Genomic DNA, 19,830 nt, shown 5'->3' with positions numbered 1-19,830 from the left:
CATATATATGTCCAGTCTTATTGTTCTCCAATTCTGCTTTCTTTTTCTTCTCACCACCACTTACAAAAGGCATCTTGCTCTTAAATGTAGTGTGCATCAGAATTAAATCAGAAATTAATTAAAATTGTAGGTTTTGTATTACAGATCAAATGAACCAAATGGATATTTACAGAACATTTCGACCAACGGCTGCAGAATAAACATTCTTTTCCTCAGCATATGAAACATTCTCAAGGATAGACCACACAATAAGTCACAAAACATGCTGAAAACATTCAGAAAATTAAAATAATGTCAAGAATCTTTTCCAATCACAATAGAATAAAATTAGAAATCAACAACAAGAGGAATTTTGGAAACTATATCAATACATGGAAATTAAACATGCTCCTGAGTGATCAGCAGGTCAATGAAGAAATTAAGAAGAAAACTGAAAAATTTCTTAAAACAAATAAAAAATGGAGACACAACAAACCTATGAAATACAGCCAAAGCAGTACTAAGAAGAACATTTATAGCTGTAAGTGCCAACATAAGAAAAAGAAACTCCAAATAAACAACCAAATAAGGCAATAGCAAACAAAACCCAAAAATAGTAAAATAAAAGAAATAATAAAAATCAGAACACAAATAAAATTGAAATTAAAAACCACAAAACATAAAAAAGTTTATTTTTTAAAAAGTTAAACAAAATTGACGAAGCTTTAGCTGGGCTAAGAAAAAAATATCTAACAAATGAAGTCAGAGATGAAAAAGGAAACATTGGATGGGAGGAGTTCCAAGATGGCCGGTTAGATGCAGCTCAGGATTGCAGCTCTGAGTGAAAGTGCAGAGGGTGAGTGGACGCCGCATTTCCAGACAGATTTTTATTGCCCACAGACCAGGAGATTCCCAGGCTATTTATGACAAACCAGCAGCCAATATCATACTGAATGGGCAAAAACTGGAAGCATTCCCTTTGAAATCTGGCACTAGACAAGGATGCCCTCTCTCACCACTCCTATTCAATATAGTACTGGAAGTTCTAGCCAGAGCAATCAGGCAAGAAAAAGAAATAAAGGGTATTCAGTTGGGAAAGGAGGAAGTCAAATTGTCTCTATTTGCAGACGACATGATTGTATATCTAGAAGACCCCATCATCTCAGCCCAAAATCTCCTGAAACTGATAAGCAACTTCAGCAAAGTCTCAGGATACAAAATCAATGTGCAAAAATCACAAGCATTCCTATACACCAATAACAGACTTAAAGAGAGCCAAATCAAGAATGAACTGCCATTCACAATTGCTACAAAGAGAATAAAATACCTAGGAATACAACTAACAAGGAACGTAAAGGACCTCTTCAAGGAGAACTACAAACCACTGCTCAACGAAATAAGAGAGGATACAAACAGATGGAGAAACATTCCATGTTCGTGGTTAGGAAGAATCAATATCGTGAAAATGGCCATACTGCCCAAAGTAATTTACAGATTCAACACTATCCCCATCAAGCTACCAATGACCTTCTTCACAGAACTGGAAAAAACCAACTTAAATTTCATGTGGAACCAAAAGAGACCCCACATAGCCAAGTCAATTCTAAGCAAAAAGAACAAAGCGGGAGGCATCACACTACCGGACATCAAACTATACTACAAGGCTACAGTAATCAAAACAGCATGGTACTGGTACCAAAACAGAGATATAGACCAATGGAACAGAACAGAGGCCTCGGAGGCAACACAACATATCTACGACCATCCAACCATATGCAGAAAGCAGAAACTGGACCCCTTCCTGACACTTACGCTAAAATTAACTCCAGATGGATTAAAGACTTAAACATAAGACCTAACACCATAAAAACCCTAGAAGAAAACCTAGGCAAAACCATTCAGGACATAGGCATAGGCAAAGACTTCATGACCAAAACACCCAAAGCATTGGCAACAAAAGCCAAAATAGACAAATGGGACCTAATCAAACTCCACAGCTTCTGCACAGCAAAAGAAACAGTCATTAGAGTGAATCAGCCACCAACAGAATGGGAAAAAATTTTTGGAGCCTACCCATCTGACAAAGGGCTGATATCCAGAATTTACAACGAACTAAAACAGATTTACAAGAAAAAAACAAACAAGCCCTTTCAAAAGTGGGCAAAGGATATGAACAGATACTTTACAAAAGAAGACATACATGAGGCCAACAAGCATATAAAAAAATGCTCATCATCACTGGTCATTAGAGAAATGCAAATCAAAACTACATTGAGATACCATCTCACGCCACTTAGAATGGCGATCATTAAAAAATCTGGAGAAAACAGATGCTGGAGAGGATGTGGAGAAATAGGAACACTTTTACACTGTTGGTGGGAGTGTAAATTAGTTCAACCATTGTGGAAGACAGTGTGGCGATTCCTCAAGGATCTAGAAATAGAAATTCCATTTGACCCAGTAATCCTATTACTGGGTATATATCCAAAGGAGTATAATTTGTTCTACTATAAGGACACATGCACACGAATGTTCGTTGCAGCACAGTTTACAATAGCAAAGACCTGGAACCAACCCAAATGCCCATCAATGATAGACTGGACAGGGAAAATGTGGCACATATACACCATGGAATATTATGCAGCCATCAAAAACGATGAGTTCATGTCCTTTGTAGGGACATGGATGAATCTGGAAACCATCATTCTCAGCAAACGGACACAGGAACACCGCATGTTCTCACTCATAGATGGGTGTTGAACAATGGGAACACATGGACACAGGGAGGGGAGCACTATACACTGGGGTCTGTTGGGGGGGTGGGGGGGACAGCAGGGGGTGGGGAGTTGGGGAGAGATAGCATGGGGAGAAATGCCACATATAGGTGAAGGGGAGGAAGGCAGCAAATCACACTGCCACGTATGCACCTATGCAACAATCTTGTATGATTTTCACATGTACCCCAAAACCTAAAATGCAATTAAAAAAAAAAGAAAAGAAAAAGGAAACATTACAATGGATACTGCAGAAATTCAAATGATCATTTGTAGTTACTTTGAGCAACTACATGACAATACAGTGGAAAATATAGAAGAAATGGACAACTTCCTAGACACATAAAACTTACCAAGTTTGAACCATGAAGAAATCTAGAAACTGAACAGATCAATAACAAATAACGAGACTGAAGCCATAAAAAAGTCTCCCAATAAAGAAAAGTCTGGGATCTGATGGCTTTACTGCTGAATTCTACAAAACATTTAAAGAACTAATACCAATTCTACTCAAACTATTCCAAAAACAGAAGAGGAGGGAATACTTCCAATCTCATTCTATGATACCAAAATCAGACAAAGACACATTTGAAAAAGAAAACTTCAGGCCAGTATTTCTGATAAATACTGATGCAAAACTTCTGAACAAAATACTAGCAAACTGAATTCACCAATACATATAACAAATCATTCAGTGAGATTTATCCCTGGGATTCAAGGATCATTCAACATGCACAAATCAATCAATCTGATACATTATATAAACAGAATGAAGGACAAAAACAACATAATCATTTCAATTTATGTTGACAAAGCATTTGAAAAATTCCAACATTGTTTCACAATAAAAAGTCTTCAAAAACTGGAAACTGGGGATAGAGGATACATAACTCGGCATAATGAAAGCCATGTATGACAGACCAACAGCTAGTACCATACTTAATGGGGAAAAACGGAAAGCTTTTCCTTTTAGATCTTTTTAAATTTAAATTAAATTAAATTAAATTTTATTAATTTTATTTGTTTGAGACCACGTCTCACTCTGTCACCCAGGCCGGAATGCAGTGGCACGATCTCGGCTCACTGCAACCTCCTCCTCCTGGGTTCTAAGCGATTCTCCTGCCTCAGCCTCCTGAGTAGCTTGGACTACAGGCACGTGCCACTACGCCCAGCTCACTTCGCATTTTTAGTAGAGACAGGATTTCACCATGGTGGCCAGGCTGGTCTCGAATTCCTAACCTCAGGCAATCCACCCACGTTCGTCTCCCAAAGTGCTGGGATCACAGATGTGAGCTACCATACCTGGCTTTACTTTTAGATCTAAAACACAACAGGGATGCCCACTTTCACCACAGTTATTCAAGATAGCACTGGAAGTCCTCACTAGAGCAACCAGACAAGAAAAAAATAAAGTGCATACAAATTGGAATAGATGAAGTCAAATTATCCTTCCTTGAATATGATATTGTCTTACATTTTAACAAATCTGAAGAATTGATAAATTTAGTAAATTTTCAGGATAGAAATCAATATACAAAAATTAGTAGCATTTCTATATGCCAACAGTGAAGAATATGAAAAAGAAATAAAAAAAAAATCACATTTAGAATAGCCACAGATAAAATTAGACACCTAGGAATTAAAAAAGAAGTGAAAGGCCTCTATAATGAAAACTTTAAGACACTGATAAAAGAAATTGAAGTGGTCACCACAAAATGGAAAGATATTCTATGTATGGATTGGAAGAATCAATAGTGTTAAAATGTCTATACTTGCCTAAGCAATCTACAGATTCGATGCAATCCTTCTCAAAATACTAATGACATTCTTCACACAAATAAAAAAAATTAAAATTTATATGGAACCACAAGAAAACCAGAATAATCACATCTATTCTAAGCAAAAAGCACAAAACTGGAGAATTCACATTATCTGACTTAAAATTATTCAGCAGAGCTATAGGTAACCAAAACAGCATGATACTGGCATAAAAATAGACACATAAACTAATGGAAAAGAATAGAGAATATGGAAACATGGAACATGCGTAACATAGTAAGACTGTGTCTCTGAAAAAAAAAAACTTCAAAACAATTATTTTGTTGTATTCCAGCTTGAGGAACAGACATCAGACAGTTTTCCCTACTATGGACAATCAGAAATTTGACAAACAGTTATTATATAAGGTTTTAACTCTAGTAATAGTAGGTGAATAATTCAAATCCACTTTTAATATTTTACTTGGTATGAAATATTCTAAAATTCAAACAACACAAATAGAACTCTTGCTCCACAGCTGATAAATTTATTAAGCCAAAGAGAGCCTCAGATTGCATTTCATTATATGACTTTAAATAGACTTTGAAATGTTAATATATCAAAGCCCAATGATGACAAATATTTGATATAACAGGTGGTATTATTTTCAACCTATGAACAATTAAAACAAATAGAAAAAACTTTAACATCATACTAGTTTAAAAATCCCTATTTAAATTAATCTTTTGAAAGCAAAAGTTGTTAACAATATAAGTGTAACTAATATGAGAATATTCTGCCTGGTCCTTTGTTTCAATCTGGTAGAAAGCACTTCCAATTAAAGGACAAATTTGTTTTAAGTGACAGTCATTCATTCAACAAATATTTACCAAGCTCCTATTTTGTGTCAGATTTGGCCCTAGGACCTAAGAATACCTCAGTGAACCAAGGAGGCAAAATTGCTGTTAATAAATATTACTTTCTTATATGAGGGGAAATTCAGTAAACAAAACATGATTACACACGTGTGTGTGTGTGTGTGTGTGTGTATACTCTGTTAGGTGGTGATAAGTGCTATAGTGATAAAGCAGAATATGGGTGATATTTTAGCTAGGGAGGGGTGAGAAATCCTCTTTAAAAAGATGATGTTTGAGCAGAGATGTAAAATAAGTGAGGGACTTGGCTATGTGGCCATCTGAGAAACGAATATTCCACATAGTGGGGATAGCATTTTTGAAGGCCTTGAGGGCAGAGTGTACTTAAGGAACAGGAGGCATACCAAGGATGGCAGTGTGGTTTAAGTGAAGTAAATCAGAAGAAATAGGTGGGAGATGAGGTCTCCGAAGTAGTGGTGATGTTGGCACAAGTGTGAGTCAGCTAGGAGTCATGTGGGAAGGGAATCAACAGATTATGTAAGGCCTTGCAAGTCATATCAAGAGAAGTAGCCACTGGGGGCTTTGAAAAGGGGGGAGGGGGATGACATGACCTGACATTTAGTTATTTATAGATTGTCTATATAGTCTGTGTCTTTCATTCCAAATGTTTTATTAGTTTTTACAAGGCCACATTTCAGTTCATTCCTTTTTTTAGAAGCCACAGACTTGATCAGAAAAACTTAGGTAGTTTCGGATAATTGTTAATAATGATGATTATATTTAATAATAATAGTTAATATTATTAACTTTAAACATCTCCATAATAAGAAAAACAACCACACCAAAAATTGGTGTCTGTTCTGTGTACTCCATGTACATGTATTTTCATACAATTTTCACAACTACCTGTAAGGAGGTATAGTTATTCTTTCAATTTTACATTTGCAGAAATGTGAACATGAACTACTTGATCCCAAGAAAGTATTTTACCTATCCTGCCAGTACATTATGCCATACTGCATTTATCTTGTTTTGGTATAAAGTGACAACACAGAATAATACAGTATGTGACTGATTTATTTGGATTACTTTGTTTTGAGTTGTTTATAATGATAGTGATTCAATCAAAATCACAAATATTAATTGCCCATACTATATTCCAGGCACATTGCTAAATGCTTTACACAAATTATCTCATTTAATCCTTACAATAACCCAGACAAAGAAACTGAAGCTCAGAGATGAGAAGTAACTTATCCAAGGTCATATGGCCTAGTAAACAGGGACCAAACCTTGGCCTGTCTCCAGGCTTGTGTTTTTAATCACTGTGCTAAATAAATGTGGGTGAAAACAGATTGATGCATTCAAAATCTTTAAAGGTGTATTTGGTGGAACATTTTAAAAGCCACTTTATTCATCTTATTTTTTATCTGTGAATGTAGAGTCATAAGTAGTTGGATCCCTAAGTCCATTTGGATTGATAATATACCCCAAGTTTCTATAAATCTGTAGCACAATTGCACTGTTTCTTCTAGGTCAGCCTCTGTGACAATTAGACATATTATTACCTTGATCTGTCCACATGTCCCATATGTTGTTTATCTAATGATTTGAACTGTCTGGCCCTTGAGAACAATGATGACCATGGCATGCCTATCACGTTGGATATGTAACACATGGAAAAATACATTTGTCATTTCAGTCTGTTCAACCCAAGTTACAAAAACAACAAGGACAAAAATGCAAGGATGCATTGCCGAAAGAGAAATAAGGAGGAGGGGTGAGAGAAGTGAAATAAGAAGGGAGGTGGGGAGAGGGGTGGGGGGTGGGGGAGGAGAAGGAACAAGAGGGAGGGAAAAAGTAGGGGGAGGGAAGGAGAGAGAGAGAGAGAGAGAGAGAGAGAGAGAGAGAGAGAGAGAGAAAGTTTTCCAGTGACAAAACATAAATATTTTACCAACACCAGTCTCTCAATAGCTACCAGTCTACTGTGGATTCTGAAAGATTCATTTGTCTCCTTATCATAAGAACCCTCCTAAGGCTTTCTTATATTCACAAAGCCAAAAAGAGAAAGAAATTGTTGTGAAACATTTATTATTTGAAATAAATAACACTGTAAGCTACTGGAGACCAGAGGCCAATCTTAATTTATCTTGTATTCCCAAGATCTGGTTCAAAGCTTGGTACATGGTAGTCCTTGAAGAAATGGTTGTTGAAAGAAAATTAATGCTTGAAAGAAGCTTGAACTATAAAGATGGCATGGATAATATTAATAAAATCCTGCATGAACATGCTGAGAGGTGGCATTACAAAATGTTGAAACCAACTTTTCCAGTCTTGACCACACTTGTACCAATTAGTTGCTGAAGTGGGTACTTATTTTATCCCTTCATTCATTCATTCTCCAAGTACTTCCTTCTCAAAGTTGCACACTCCTTTTCCCCAGAAAGAGGAGGACCATTTACGTCTCCAGCTTTCACGCTTCAACCTCCAAACAAGATCAGAACAGCCATAATTAAAGTATTGGAGCGAATCAATTAATTATTCTAGAAGATTTACTTTTTTACAACTGAAGCAATGAACTTCGATCTTCCTGGCCTGTCTCCTGTACTTTCCTGCCTCAGGTTTGCTGTCTTACACAGCCAGAAGGCCTTATTAGGTTAGCTATCTGGATACCTAAGGGAATTCACATTTCCCTTTTAATCTTGTATTCACCCTAGATCTTACATAGAAGTGTCTGGAACTTCTCAAAGTATTTAAAAAATTTTAACAGCAAATCCAGAAACTTTTAGAAATTCACAATCTTACAGCAAAAAATAAATTTATTTTGAAATAGTAAGTCAAGTTATATATGCATGGTCTTCTTATTTTATATATTAATACAGTTTTTAGATTTTTATGAAAAGCTGTCCCAGTTCTTTGAAGAGAATTATACAGCCAATTAAATAATATAAACAAAAACTGCTGCAATTAAAGCTCTTTTCACCTTATTGACTTCATCTTACCTATGGGCATTTACCTTTGGGTAAGAGTCAGTAAGGAAAAACATTCTTTTTACAACAACATTTTGCTTGTGAGATTTGCTCTAAGCATATTATATTTACCGAGTACTCTCACTTGCTGAGCTTTCCTACTGACATGGTTTAGATCTGTGTCCACACTCAAATCTCATGTTAAATTGTATTCACCAATGTTGGAAGTATGGCTTGGTGGGAGGTGATTGGATCAGGGGAGTGGATCCTTCAGAAATGGTTTAGCACCATCTACCCCTTGCTACTGTATAGTGAGTTCTCATGAGATCTGGTTGTTTAAAAGTGTGTGGCACCTCCCCCCTCCCTTTCTCCTGCTCTGGCCATATGAAGATGGCTGCTCTGGCTTTGCCTTCCGCCATGAGTTAAAACTCCCTAAGGCCTCCCCAACTGTGCTTCCTGTACAGCATGCAAAACCACGAGCCAATTAAACCTCTTTTCTTTATAAATTACCCAGTCTCAGGCATTTCTTTGTAGCAATGTGAGAATGGACTAACATGACTAATCTTTTAAAAGATTTTTCTGATTTACTTTCATCTGGAGATCCCCAGAATACTTAGAAGTTCCCTTTTTATCATGAAAATTAATCAGTGTGCCTCATATTTATCAGAATGGTGTAGTAGAAATAATGCCTGCGGTTTGAGCCTCAGTTCTATAATTGACTAGCTGTTTGAAGTCAGGCAAGTTATTAACCTCTTTGTGCTTCAATCTCCTCATTTCTCTGTATTTATAAGGCATGGACGATAAACGTATTTCAGAATTTTTGCAAAGTATACATGAAATATGTGTCGTGTCCAGCACAGTGCTTGGTGCCCTCTCCTGTATCCTATTCACATTCTTTAATGTCTGCACCTCCCTAACAACCCCGGGGGACTTCATATCTAGGGAAATGAAAAGTGACTTCTTTTCTCTTCACAAAAAGTCTGGGGACCTTGAGATGGAATCGACCCTACAAACTATTTATACAACAATTACTTTTCTGCATTAACGTCAGAGAAACCTTCTGACTAGGAGTTTAGCACAAATAACTCAATAAGAATTTATACAGTTAGAGGGGAAATAGACTTATGCTAACAGTACTAAATGTTCACTGAATGAGAGTGTTTAGTTTACTGCAATCTGTGGGGCCACAGATACATGCCATTGAAAATAACTAAAGCACAATGAAAATAGTAATGCCACACTATTCTTTAAGTTCATTCATTTACATTATTGATTTGCTCTTTTTCTCTAGACAATGTCCTTTGGAATTTCTAGGCTATAGCTTGTTTTGTAATCTTAAAAGTTGAAGAGAGACAGAGGAAAAGGGCAAATGGAGAGTGACTGCTAATGGGTTTCAGGTTTCTTTTAGAAATGATAAAAATGTTTTGGAATTATACAGCGGTGATAGTTGCACAACTTCATGAATGTACCAAAAACCACTGAATTGTATATTTTTAAAAAGGTGTATGTTATAATATGTAAATTATATCTCAATTTGAAAAGACAAATAAAAGAAGAATAATTTCAGTTGTGTGACCAATATAAAATAGAACCAATAAAAAACAGGAGTGTTACTACTGAAACAACATGCAATAAAATGATTGTAAAGAATGCTATCAACTTCTAGATACCCAAGTATGAGCTATTTTCTTTGTGGGTGCATTGCAAATTATTTACAATAAAAATTCTGCTTTGCAGTTATATATTTTACAAATTCTTATTGAAAACCATGAATTCAAATATCTGTAGGATAAATATCTAAAAGCTCAAGTACTCTTATAACTCCTAGTGATAAGCTTTCTGTTTTCATTTTCTTGGAGTAAAAACTTCAGGATCCACCCAGAACACCACCCCAAACTTCCTGTCATCTTGTTCTATCTTCTATTTATAAATTGTTTTGCACCTCAAAAACAAAAACATCCAAAACTGTACAACTCTTTTTTGTTTTTGTATCCTCTTAGGAGCTTGAAAAGTGGTTGGCGTCAATGACTCCCTTAAACAAAGCTATATAACTATTTGCTCTGAATTGATGCTCAGTTTTGGAGAGATGATTATTTTGCCTCTTTCCCTCTCTCTTTGGTGAGGGATTGTTCTCTCTAATCTCCAACTTGGAGAGTTTGTCTAATCAATCAAAGCAGAGCTTGAATTACTTTTAGGCTACCTGGGCAGGGAATTCACTATAGATTCATCAACAATAGTAATATTTCAAATAATATATCAACAGAATGGGCTGACTACCAGAAAAACAGGGTTCAGAGAGGCAAAACTGTTGAGAGAATGGCTTGGAGGATTTGTCAATCTGGCAACTAGAATGATAATCCCTGACAGAAATTTCCTAGAGCTAAAGTAAAATAGGTTCCCAGTTACCAACTTTCCTAATCTGATTGCAAAGTTACCAAGCCAGATTTACCTTGTTTCTTAATATTGGGATGGAAATGAAAAGGGTGCTTCAGATAAGGAACACAATCTTTGCGGTCACTAGAAAGTAGTATATTTCTATTGCAAAATAATAAATTAGCAATAAAAGTACTATATCGGTTTTGGGAGAATTTAATTGACATGAGCCATTACTGAGAGCCTGGGTATCCTAAGAAAGTTCAATATCTAGATATAAAGCTCAAGGACCAAATTCCATCTTAACAATTTGTTGATCCACTGCCCTATGAAAGTTCCAACCTGACAACATCTCCCCAAAACATTCCCATCGCCTATCAATGGTGTTTAAATATTGTCAAGACAACAAGTTGGTTTGGCCAATTTAGTCAATTGGCCATTTTGGATAATTTAGTCAAGCTATTCAATTTAGAAATATCAGTGAGGGGAAATGTGAAATCATTTAGCTGATATTTGGAATATAAACAAAAAATATAGATAATCTTTATTTAAAATATTTTTCCACTGGTTGGGTTACACAGCATTTGAGATGCTCTTTGATAGAACTAGGGCACCTTTTGCAAGCTTCTAGTCTGAACATGGTGCTCAGAAATGAAGGTGTCTTTGGGGCAAAGGGAAATTAGAACTCTCTCATCTCCTTAAGTTCTTGGGACCAGATTCAGCTGGAAGCAGCTGGTCTCAAGAATGTACTGAGTCAGACATCCATCATTCATCTTACTACCTCAGTTCCACCTTAACTTACTTAATAGTCCTCTCTGTCACATTTCATGTGATGCATACACAAACAGTTTAATGCAAATAATCGCTCATTTTGGGCACTGTGACATTTCACAGAGAGTTACCCTCCTTTTAGAGACCCCCAGGTTAGGAAAAGACCAGTGACAATTAAAGCAAGGCTTCTCTTTGGGTAAGTAAATTAAAGAAAGATTGGTATAAAGTATGTATGTGGCTGTATGGGTGTGAATGGGGTGTGTGTGTTGAAGTTGAAAGAAGTGGCAATGATATTGGCACTTAGTGAGGTGGCTGGGGTTGGGGAAAGTTAAAATGAGTCTGAAAGACCTAGATTAGAAAGGAAGACCCATATAAATTAAAATCATTTCATAATCTGTACTGCTAATCTTTGCTTCTATAACCAGGGCACGTATGTCCAGAATTTTTGCTCATTTTTGCATTTATGTATTTCTTTTCTCCTTTGAAATTTCATCTGTGTGTTTGGGTGGAGGTGAGGGGGCAAATAAAATTTTTCTGAACCCTATAACCTTCTAGCAGAAGAGGAATTCCTCTCAAGAACGTGTACTTTTTAATTTTAGTCCTTTAAAATTTACTGTTAAGTAATCTCACAATAAACAACAGGTATTCATTAGAAAAATTAATTTAATGTGATTTACTATTTAATTTTGCCAGGTCAGCTGCACTTGTCCTGCAGAGCTGCATAATTTATTCAAATGACCTGAAACTTTTTAAGTAAGTCTACTGGCAGAAAAATTATTCCCTACCCCCAGGAGAATGAACTTTTTGTGTTTTACTGTTTCCCAGGACTGACATTTATTTGACTCTCAAGTGTATTTACATTGTTGGCTTAACTGGGAGTTCTTTGCTGAATCAATAATATACAGTATTTCTTTCTTCAAGTGGTGTCAATGTTATTGCTATTCCTTTTATAAGCTTTTCTCCTTAATTCTCTGCAGTTACAAAATTTTTCTTTGACTTGTCTAAAAATTTACTCCTAAAATTATGAAGAAGCAGAGTAAATGGCCCTTTAATCTTCTGGGAAATACGTGCCTCTTTAAACTTTATTTACGTCAGAATTTACTGTAATGAAGGACAAAAGCTCTAGACAAGGTCCCCTGCTCTTTGGGGGTGTTCAAGGCTAGGTCTTCTGGAGATAAGCCTGTAGTTTGTTTTCATAGTTTTATAGCTCACCTCCTGACTGTTTCTTTGCAAGGGGCATAAGCGGGGACTAGAAAAAGAGCAGGGTGAGAATCTGACCAATCATAACAACTCAGGAGGCCCTGGCCTGGAAAAATCCCCTTTATGTGACAAAAACAAACATTTGAAATGGAGGGAGAAACCAGGTTTAAACAATGAGTGAAAACAGTTTCCATCTCAGCTTTCCTGCACATATGTGCCCGCTCATCTGTTTCCGAATCATAAGTTTTCCATCATTTGAACAGTCCCAGACTCAACTTAATCTGTCCAGAGAATAGGAAACAAATATTTTGAGATTTAGTAAAATGGTGCATACATATATTAGGGGCATTTTGACAATGTTCGAACCGTTTACCAAAAGAAACTTTATGATGGCCTATGCAAACTTTTGAATCCTACTGTATTTTTGACACAATGTTAACTTCTTCTCACTGGTCTCATCCGCCTGTGTGCTATGGTATTGACTTCAATATTAATGGAGAAACAGACAAGTATCAAAAGCCATGTGCTTTGTCTCATGCCATTTGCAGTTTTGTCTTCTGTCATCAATGCTGACTTCTTGCTCTGCTGAACTCCATACTTAGGTGTCCAGCTACTTTCTCAGAGCCTGCCCTCATTCTTTACCTGTGGCCTGCAGCATGGACAGGTACATTTTTACTACTTATCTGAAAAATATGACCCATAAAAATAATTTGAAACTTTTTGCTCATTTAAGTGTTCTGGGTTCTCTGGTTTTCTGTACTAACTATAGAAAGCTACCTCGTCACAAGTTTGTCCTTCCTGTGGTCTCCATTTGGGCCATACAATTAAGAAAAATGCTTTTCCCCACATAACAGTTCTTGCAATTCTTTCCCCCTTCTGTGATGCTTTTGTAATAGCTTATGAATGGTCAGTGATTTTCTGTAAATGCCACGTTTCCTTTTTGCCAAGACAAAGAGTGAGACTAAGGGACCATCTAGTGCTTACTCTTGTGGTATACGGTCTAAGCAGAGTGAGTTATGATATTAGTTTCCTTTGATTTAAATGCAATCATCTTCATTTAATAGCTGTGTGACCTCAGAAAAGTTATTAAACTCTATGAGTTCTAGTTTCATGATTTGTAAAGCGGGCGCTAAAATAAATAGCCTGTAATAGCACCTACTATATGCTAGGCATGATTTTAAGTACTTTATATATATTAGCTCATTTAATTTCCATTAGCTTATTTAAAATTCCTACTCTATGATGTAGGTAATTTATATCATTCTCATTTCTCAGATGAGAAAACTGAGCATGAAGAAGGAAAGTAATTTGGCCAAGGTCAGAATTAGTAAGTGGTAGAGCTGAGTTTGTAAAACCAGGTAGTTGGATCCCGGGGGCTATGTACTAACCAGTGTGCTATATTGCTTCTTGATTAAATCATTGAGGATAAATAACTCATCACAGTGTTGGGCACATAACATTTATTGTCAACTAGTATTACCACTACCATTATCTGTTCTTACCTTTCTTCATTTTGTCACTCTTGCTTCTATCGGATTGGTTGTGTAGTTTATTGTCCTCATTGCCACAAGAAAACAGCAGCAACAGTGATCTAGCTTGAAATAACCACCTAATCCTTCTTCACTTTGTGTGCTTTGAATTTAAACTACAAATATGACAGAGACCTATAAAAGGATGACTAAATCTCTTCTCCGTCACATAAAAATAATATATATTCCTGCAATCTCCAACCCTCTAGCAACAAGCCAACAAAAACTGCATAAAGTGAAGGAGACATTTTAGAAGTTGTAGAATTCAAGTAAAATTGCTACCATTCTTTAATAAACAGAAGTAAAAATTTTAGAAAGTAATGAAGGTTGGAAAAGATGATAAACAAAGACTGCTATTATAATAAATTTCCTAGTCTCTACTCACTAATATCTTTTAAAATGCCAATATCAGGAAAAAAGGAAGAGAAAATTCTGTAAATAATTATTATATTCTTCTCTTAAAGTAAGCCACTGAATTCAAAATTCTCTAACACATTTGTGGAAACTTCATTTTTCTTGTTTGAGATTTATTTGAATGAGCTGTTATGATTGGAGACAGTGAGAATTTCAGATTAATGTTTTGCAGACAAAAAAAAAAAAAAAACCTCTCTGGAAAGCTGGCAAGTGTTCATAAGTCAGCCCTAGAATTATGTAGGTTGAAGGCTCCCAGTGGACAGACCAAACATATAAGAAGGAAACCAGAGATCTGGTGCTATTACGTCCCAGCGTCTGACAGAACAAGTAAGCACAGAATTCAAAGCATTCTATAGCCTGAATTTTTAAGGTAAGTATGAGCAATTTATGTACACTTTACTTGGAAAGTAGAAAATACATTAAATGAAATTTTCTTTTTATGGATGAACTTCTGATTTTCCAGTATTTTAACACTGTATTTTACAAAACTCCTGAATTATTCAGCTGCTGTTTCTCTTACAGGAGTACATTTAGGCACTAAGCAAGCTTATTTATGATAACTGCTTTAAACTTCAACAACCAGTAAGTCTTCAAGTGGGATTTATTATTGATTCTTTTATGTTAATTTGTTAGGTCAAAGGAAAAAGCTTTAGACAAAAATAAAAGTTTTGCTGTTTATTAGGAGGTTCTTTGATTATTACAGTTTTAATTGGGTAGTTTATTTGTATGTATTTTGAAACTAAAGTAAATAATGTTTCCTTAGTATGCTTATCTTTAGCTATTTTTTTTTGTTTTAAAATAATGTTTCTAGTGAAAAAAATCACAAAAGCCTGAACACTGTAACATTTGAGAGCAATGGCTATTTAGTTCTGTTAAACTGAAAAGAGAGTAAAAGAAAAATAAGACTATATCATTATTAATCATTGATGTTCAATTCTCATTTCATCAAGCAATCTAAACTACTTCTACTTGAACCTAAAATAGGTCTGGCTATTTTTTTCTTTATCTGATTTAGTTGAAAATGGATTGTTTATATACTAAATAGACTAAAATTAGATACCTATATCTAAAACTAATAATCTATTAAAAGGAGAAGACTTTTAGAAATATAAATATACTTCATAACTTCTTCAATATATTATCATAAAACAATAGAAAAGTAAAACTAAAGGTATTATTTTTAATTAGTAAAGACAAATCATGATTCCCCATCACAATGTGTTTCTTTGGCATATTCTCTTTTAGTTTTTTATATACTTATTTTCTCCATTGCTTATGTTACTTATATTTAACATAGCTGTAATAATTTGTATGTAATTAGTGACTTGTATAGAGCATTTCTCTATGCAATAGCAGGCAGCAATGTGGTTTCTAGAAAGTATACAAACAGAGATATATGCTCAAGTGTTTTTGAAAAATTAACTTTTCTTTTTTCTTTTTTCTGGGTTTCTTATTTTTTTCATACATTTCCTACCCTGACTAATCTTTTGAAATATTAATTTTCTTTAAACCTTTCAAAAACATCATAGAAAAAATGGGCAAAAGGTATTTTTATTCAGAACTTTCAAACTGAAATGTCTTACTTTTTGCCACTATTAAGAAAAGTATTTCTCCTTTTTCAAGAGGTAAAATCCATTCTTGTTTTACAAGGCATGGCTCTGTTTCATAATGTTTTCTATAATCACTCACTTCTTTTTTGCTTTTGACAAACTTTCAAAATGCTAACGATTCAAGGATGTCCTCAGCTCTGTATGTGTCCTAAGAGTTCTATTTTTTTTTTCTCCGCAGAAGGCATAAGCATTAGGAGCTGCTGACATCTCAATATGAAGGGCAACTTTACCCTTGCCACCACTGGAAAAAATATTACCAGCAGTCTTTACTTCGAGCTTGTGAACATCTCTGGCAACAATGAGTCTACCTTGAACTGTTCACATAAACCATCAGATAAGCATTTAGATGCAATTCCTATTCTCTACTACATTATATTTGTAATTGGATTTCTGGTCAATACTGTTGTGGTTACACTGTTTTGTTGTCAAAAAGGTCCCAAAAAGGTTTCTAGCATTTACATCTTCAACCTTGCTGTGGCTGACTTACTCCTTTTGTCTACTCTTCCTCTCTGGGCAACCTATTATTCTCATAGATACGACTGGCTCTTCGGATCTGTGATGTGCAAAGTTTTTGGTTCTTTTCTTACCCTGAACATGTTTGCAAGCATTTTTTTTATCACCTGTATGAGTGTTGACAGGTACCAATCTGTCATCTACCCCTTTCTGTCTCAAAGAAGAAATCCCTGGCAAGCATCTTATATAGTTCCCCTTGTTTGGTGTTTGGCCTGTTTGTCCTCATTGCCAACATTTTATTTCCGAGATGTCAGAACCATTGAATACTTAGGAGTGAATGCTTGTATGATGGCTTTCCCACCTGAGAAATACGCCCAATGGTCAGCTGGGATTGCCTTAATGAAAAATGTCCTTGGTTTTATTATCCCTTTAATATTCATAGCAACGTGCTATTTTGGAATCAGAAAACACTTACTGAAGACGAATAGCTATGGGAAGAACAGGCTAACCCGTGACCAAGTCCTGAAGATGGCAGCTGCTGTTGTTCTGGTCTTCATCATTTGCTGGCTTCCCTTCCATGTTCTGACCTTCCTGGATGCTCTGGCCTGGATGGATGTCATTAATAGCTGTGAAGTTATAGCAGTCATTGACCTGGCACTTCCTTTTGCCATCCTCCTGGGATTCACCAACAGCTGCGTTAATCCGTTTCTCTATTGTTTTGTTGGAAACCGGTTCCAACAGAAGCTCCGCAGTGTGTTTAGGGTTCCAATTACTTGGCTCCAAGAGAAGAGAGACAGCATGTCTTGCCGGAAAAGCAGTTCTCTTAGAGAAATGGAGACCTTTGTGTCTTAAATCTGAGAGCAGAATGCATGTAATCAACATGGCTACTTGCTTTGAGGCCCACCAGAATTATTTTTAAATGGTTTTAATAAAATAAAATTTCCTTTAATCTAATGTTTTCTCAATCTTCTGAAACCAAATGTAACTGTTTTATCATCCAGTGACTTTCAGGAATTGCCCATTGTTTTTCTGATATGTTTGTACAAGATTGTCGTTGGTGAGACATAGTCACAACCTAGAAGTAAACGGTGATGTATCTCAAATTGTAATTAATAATAGATTGTGACTGATTATTTGGGGTTTCAGATTTCTCTTTGAAACATGCTTGTATTTCATAGTAGGGTTTTATATTCATTTTAATCAGACTTTCCTCTTGAACCAGGACCAGTCTTTCAACTCATTGCATCATTTACAAGACTACATTGTAAGAGAGATGAGCACTTCTAAGTTGAGTATAATAGATTAGTACTAGATTATTCAGGCTTTAGGCATATGCTTCTTACTTTTAAAAAGCTGTAAATTATATTCCTCTTGCATTTCACTTTACTGTAGGTTTAGAGTAAATCTATAACTACATATTGAGTAGGTCTAGGAATATAGATTAAATCATACTCCTACATTTTAGCTTATTTTTACAGTTATAGAAAGTAAAATGTACTGTAACATAGAATTGCAATCAATAATATTTCAGTGTTCACTAAATTCTGAATAAGCACTTTTTAAAAAACTTTGTATTCCTTTTAATGATTGTTTAAAGGGTTCTATTTTCTCTGATGATTTTTTGAAATCAATAACTAAACAGTGTGTACTATTATAAAATGTAAAGGTCACTTTTTACATCATTGACCTTCTAGATGATGTGGTGTTTTGATATATAGGGCATTGATTTGATTTTTATTATTAATGCTTTAGTTCTGGGTTGTCTCTCAAAATATCTGGGTGGCTTTTTTTTAACTCTTTAACTTGCAATAAACCCTTAACTAGCATAGAAAATGGTATCCAGAATGGAATTTTGCTACCTGGGGTCTGGGTGGGGGCAAAGAGACCCACTCAATTACATGTTTGTTACCAAGCAAGGAACCTGTCAGGGCAGTGCAATGTGACTTTGAAAATACATACCATGGGGGTAGTTTTAACCTAATCTATAAATACTGTTTGTTCCAGAACCTGTATGATTCTGCAGAGCTATTTTAAATCAATTGCAGATCTAGATATCTCCTTCTCAATGCTATTAAAGCTCCTACATTAGAGGAATGCCTGAAACTGAGTACCTAAATTTTGCTTACATTAAAGTATTTATATTAATTTTAAAAGTTTGACACTTCATTCTGTATCAGCCCTGTATAATAACAGATTACCTAGGACCTTCCTCTGAGGTAGGTCTAAATACTGATATCTGAGGTAGAACTAATGTTTTAGGGGCTCAGCATCTCTGCCAGGTTCCAGGGTTATAGACAGAAGAATTCTCTCAAACTACTTTCTGGTAAAGTCCTAATTTCATGTAATCATTTTATTTTCAGTGAAAAAAAAAAAACAGTTAAATGTATAACCAACTATGATGTCATGTTTTAAATAATTTTGTAAAACATCTCATATAAATAAAATTTGTAATTGACAGAGCATGTGTGCTTTTTTAAAAAAATTAACTACTTTCAAGTATATATTCTTACCTTCACTTGTATCTGTATCCTCCATTTTATCTCCACTGATACTGCTTAGTTTTAGCTCTGATTATTACTCACCTGACCTCTTGCCATACTATTCAAGTCTTCCTCTCTTGAGTATTCAGCCATAATTTCCTATTAGCTATGAAAGCAAAATCTAACTTTCTTTGAGTCTGCAAGACCTTGGGAGATGTGATTCTTCCTAGTCTCTTTAGACTTTTTCTCTCTGTCACCGCTCTTCAAACCCTATGCTTAAGCACCAAAAAATGACTTAATACCTTTTAAAGCCTAATGCTCTTTCATGCCTCTCTGCTGTTGTTCACACAACTCTGTCTTCCTAAACACCCTTCCAATCATTCTCACCTCCTCAGGGCCTCACATTTAATTGATGAAAACCTGCTCAACTTTCAACATTCAGCTCATGCTATTTCCTCTACTATAATAATAATTATTATACTAATTATAATACTACACTCCTAGAATTTCCCTTAATGAACAGAATTGTTTCTCTAGTTTTTGGGATTTTAAGCCTGACTTCTACTTTTATAGAGGCCCAAGATTGAACCCTGAGTAGCAGCCTCCAAATGGTTTTTCTTGGGACTAAGAAGAAATGCCAGTTGA

General features: G+C 35.4%; 1 protein-coding gene across 2 annotated transcripts; it reads left to right on the top strand.

The window, feature by feature from the left end:
• Positions 1-14,904: 14,904 nt before the first annotated feature.
• Positions 14,905-19,167, top strand: AGTR2 (angiotensin II receptor type 2). 2 transcript variants are annotated; one of them, XM_012476504.2, is made up of 3 exons: positions 14,905-15,012; positions 15,165-15,224; positions 16,431-19,167. In XM_012476504.2, exon 3 carries the CDS (start codon positions 16,466-16,468, stop codon positions 17,555-17,557), a length of 1,092 nt encoding a protein of 363 aa, XP_012331927.2. In that variant the 5' UTR covers positions 14,905-15,012; positions 15,165-15,224; positions 16,431-16,465; the 3' UTR covers positions 17,558-19,167. The 2 variants fall into 2 exon arrangements, with proteins under 2 accessions (XP_012331927.2, XP_012331935.2); XM_012476512.2 differs by lacking the exon at positions 15,165-15,224.
• The last annotated feature ends 663 nt before the right edge of the window (positions 19,168-19,830 follow it).

Source organism: Aotus nancymaae, unplaced genomic scaffold (genome assembly GCF_030222135.1).
Source record: "Aotus nancymaae isolate 86718 unplaced genomic scaffold, 86718_ANA_hifiasm-v0.15.2.pri h1tg000004l, whole genome shotgun sequence".
Lineage (NCBI taxonomy): Eukaryota > Metazoa > Chordata > Mammalia > Primates > Aotidae > Aotus > Aotus nancymaae.
The sequence above is the reverse complement of the archived record's forward strand: the minus strand, read 5'-3'. Positions and strand labels throughout refer to the sequence as shown.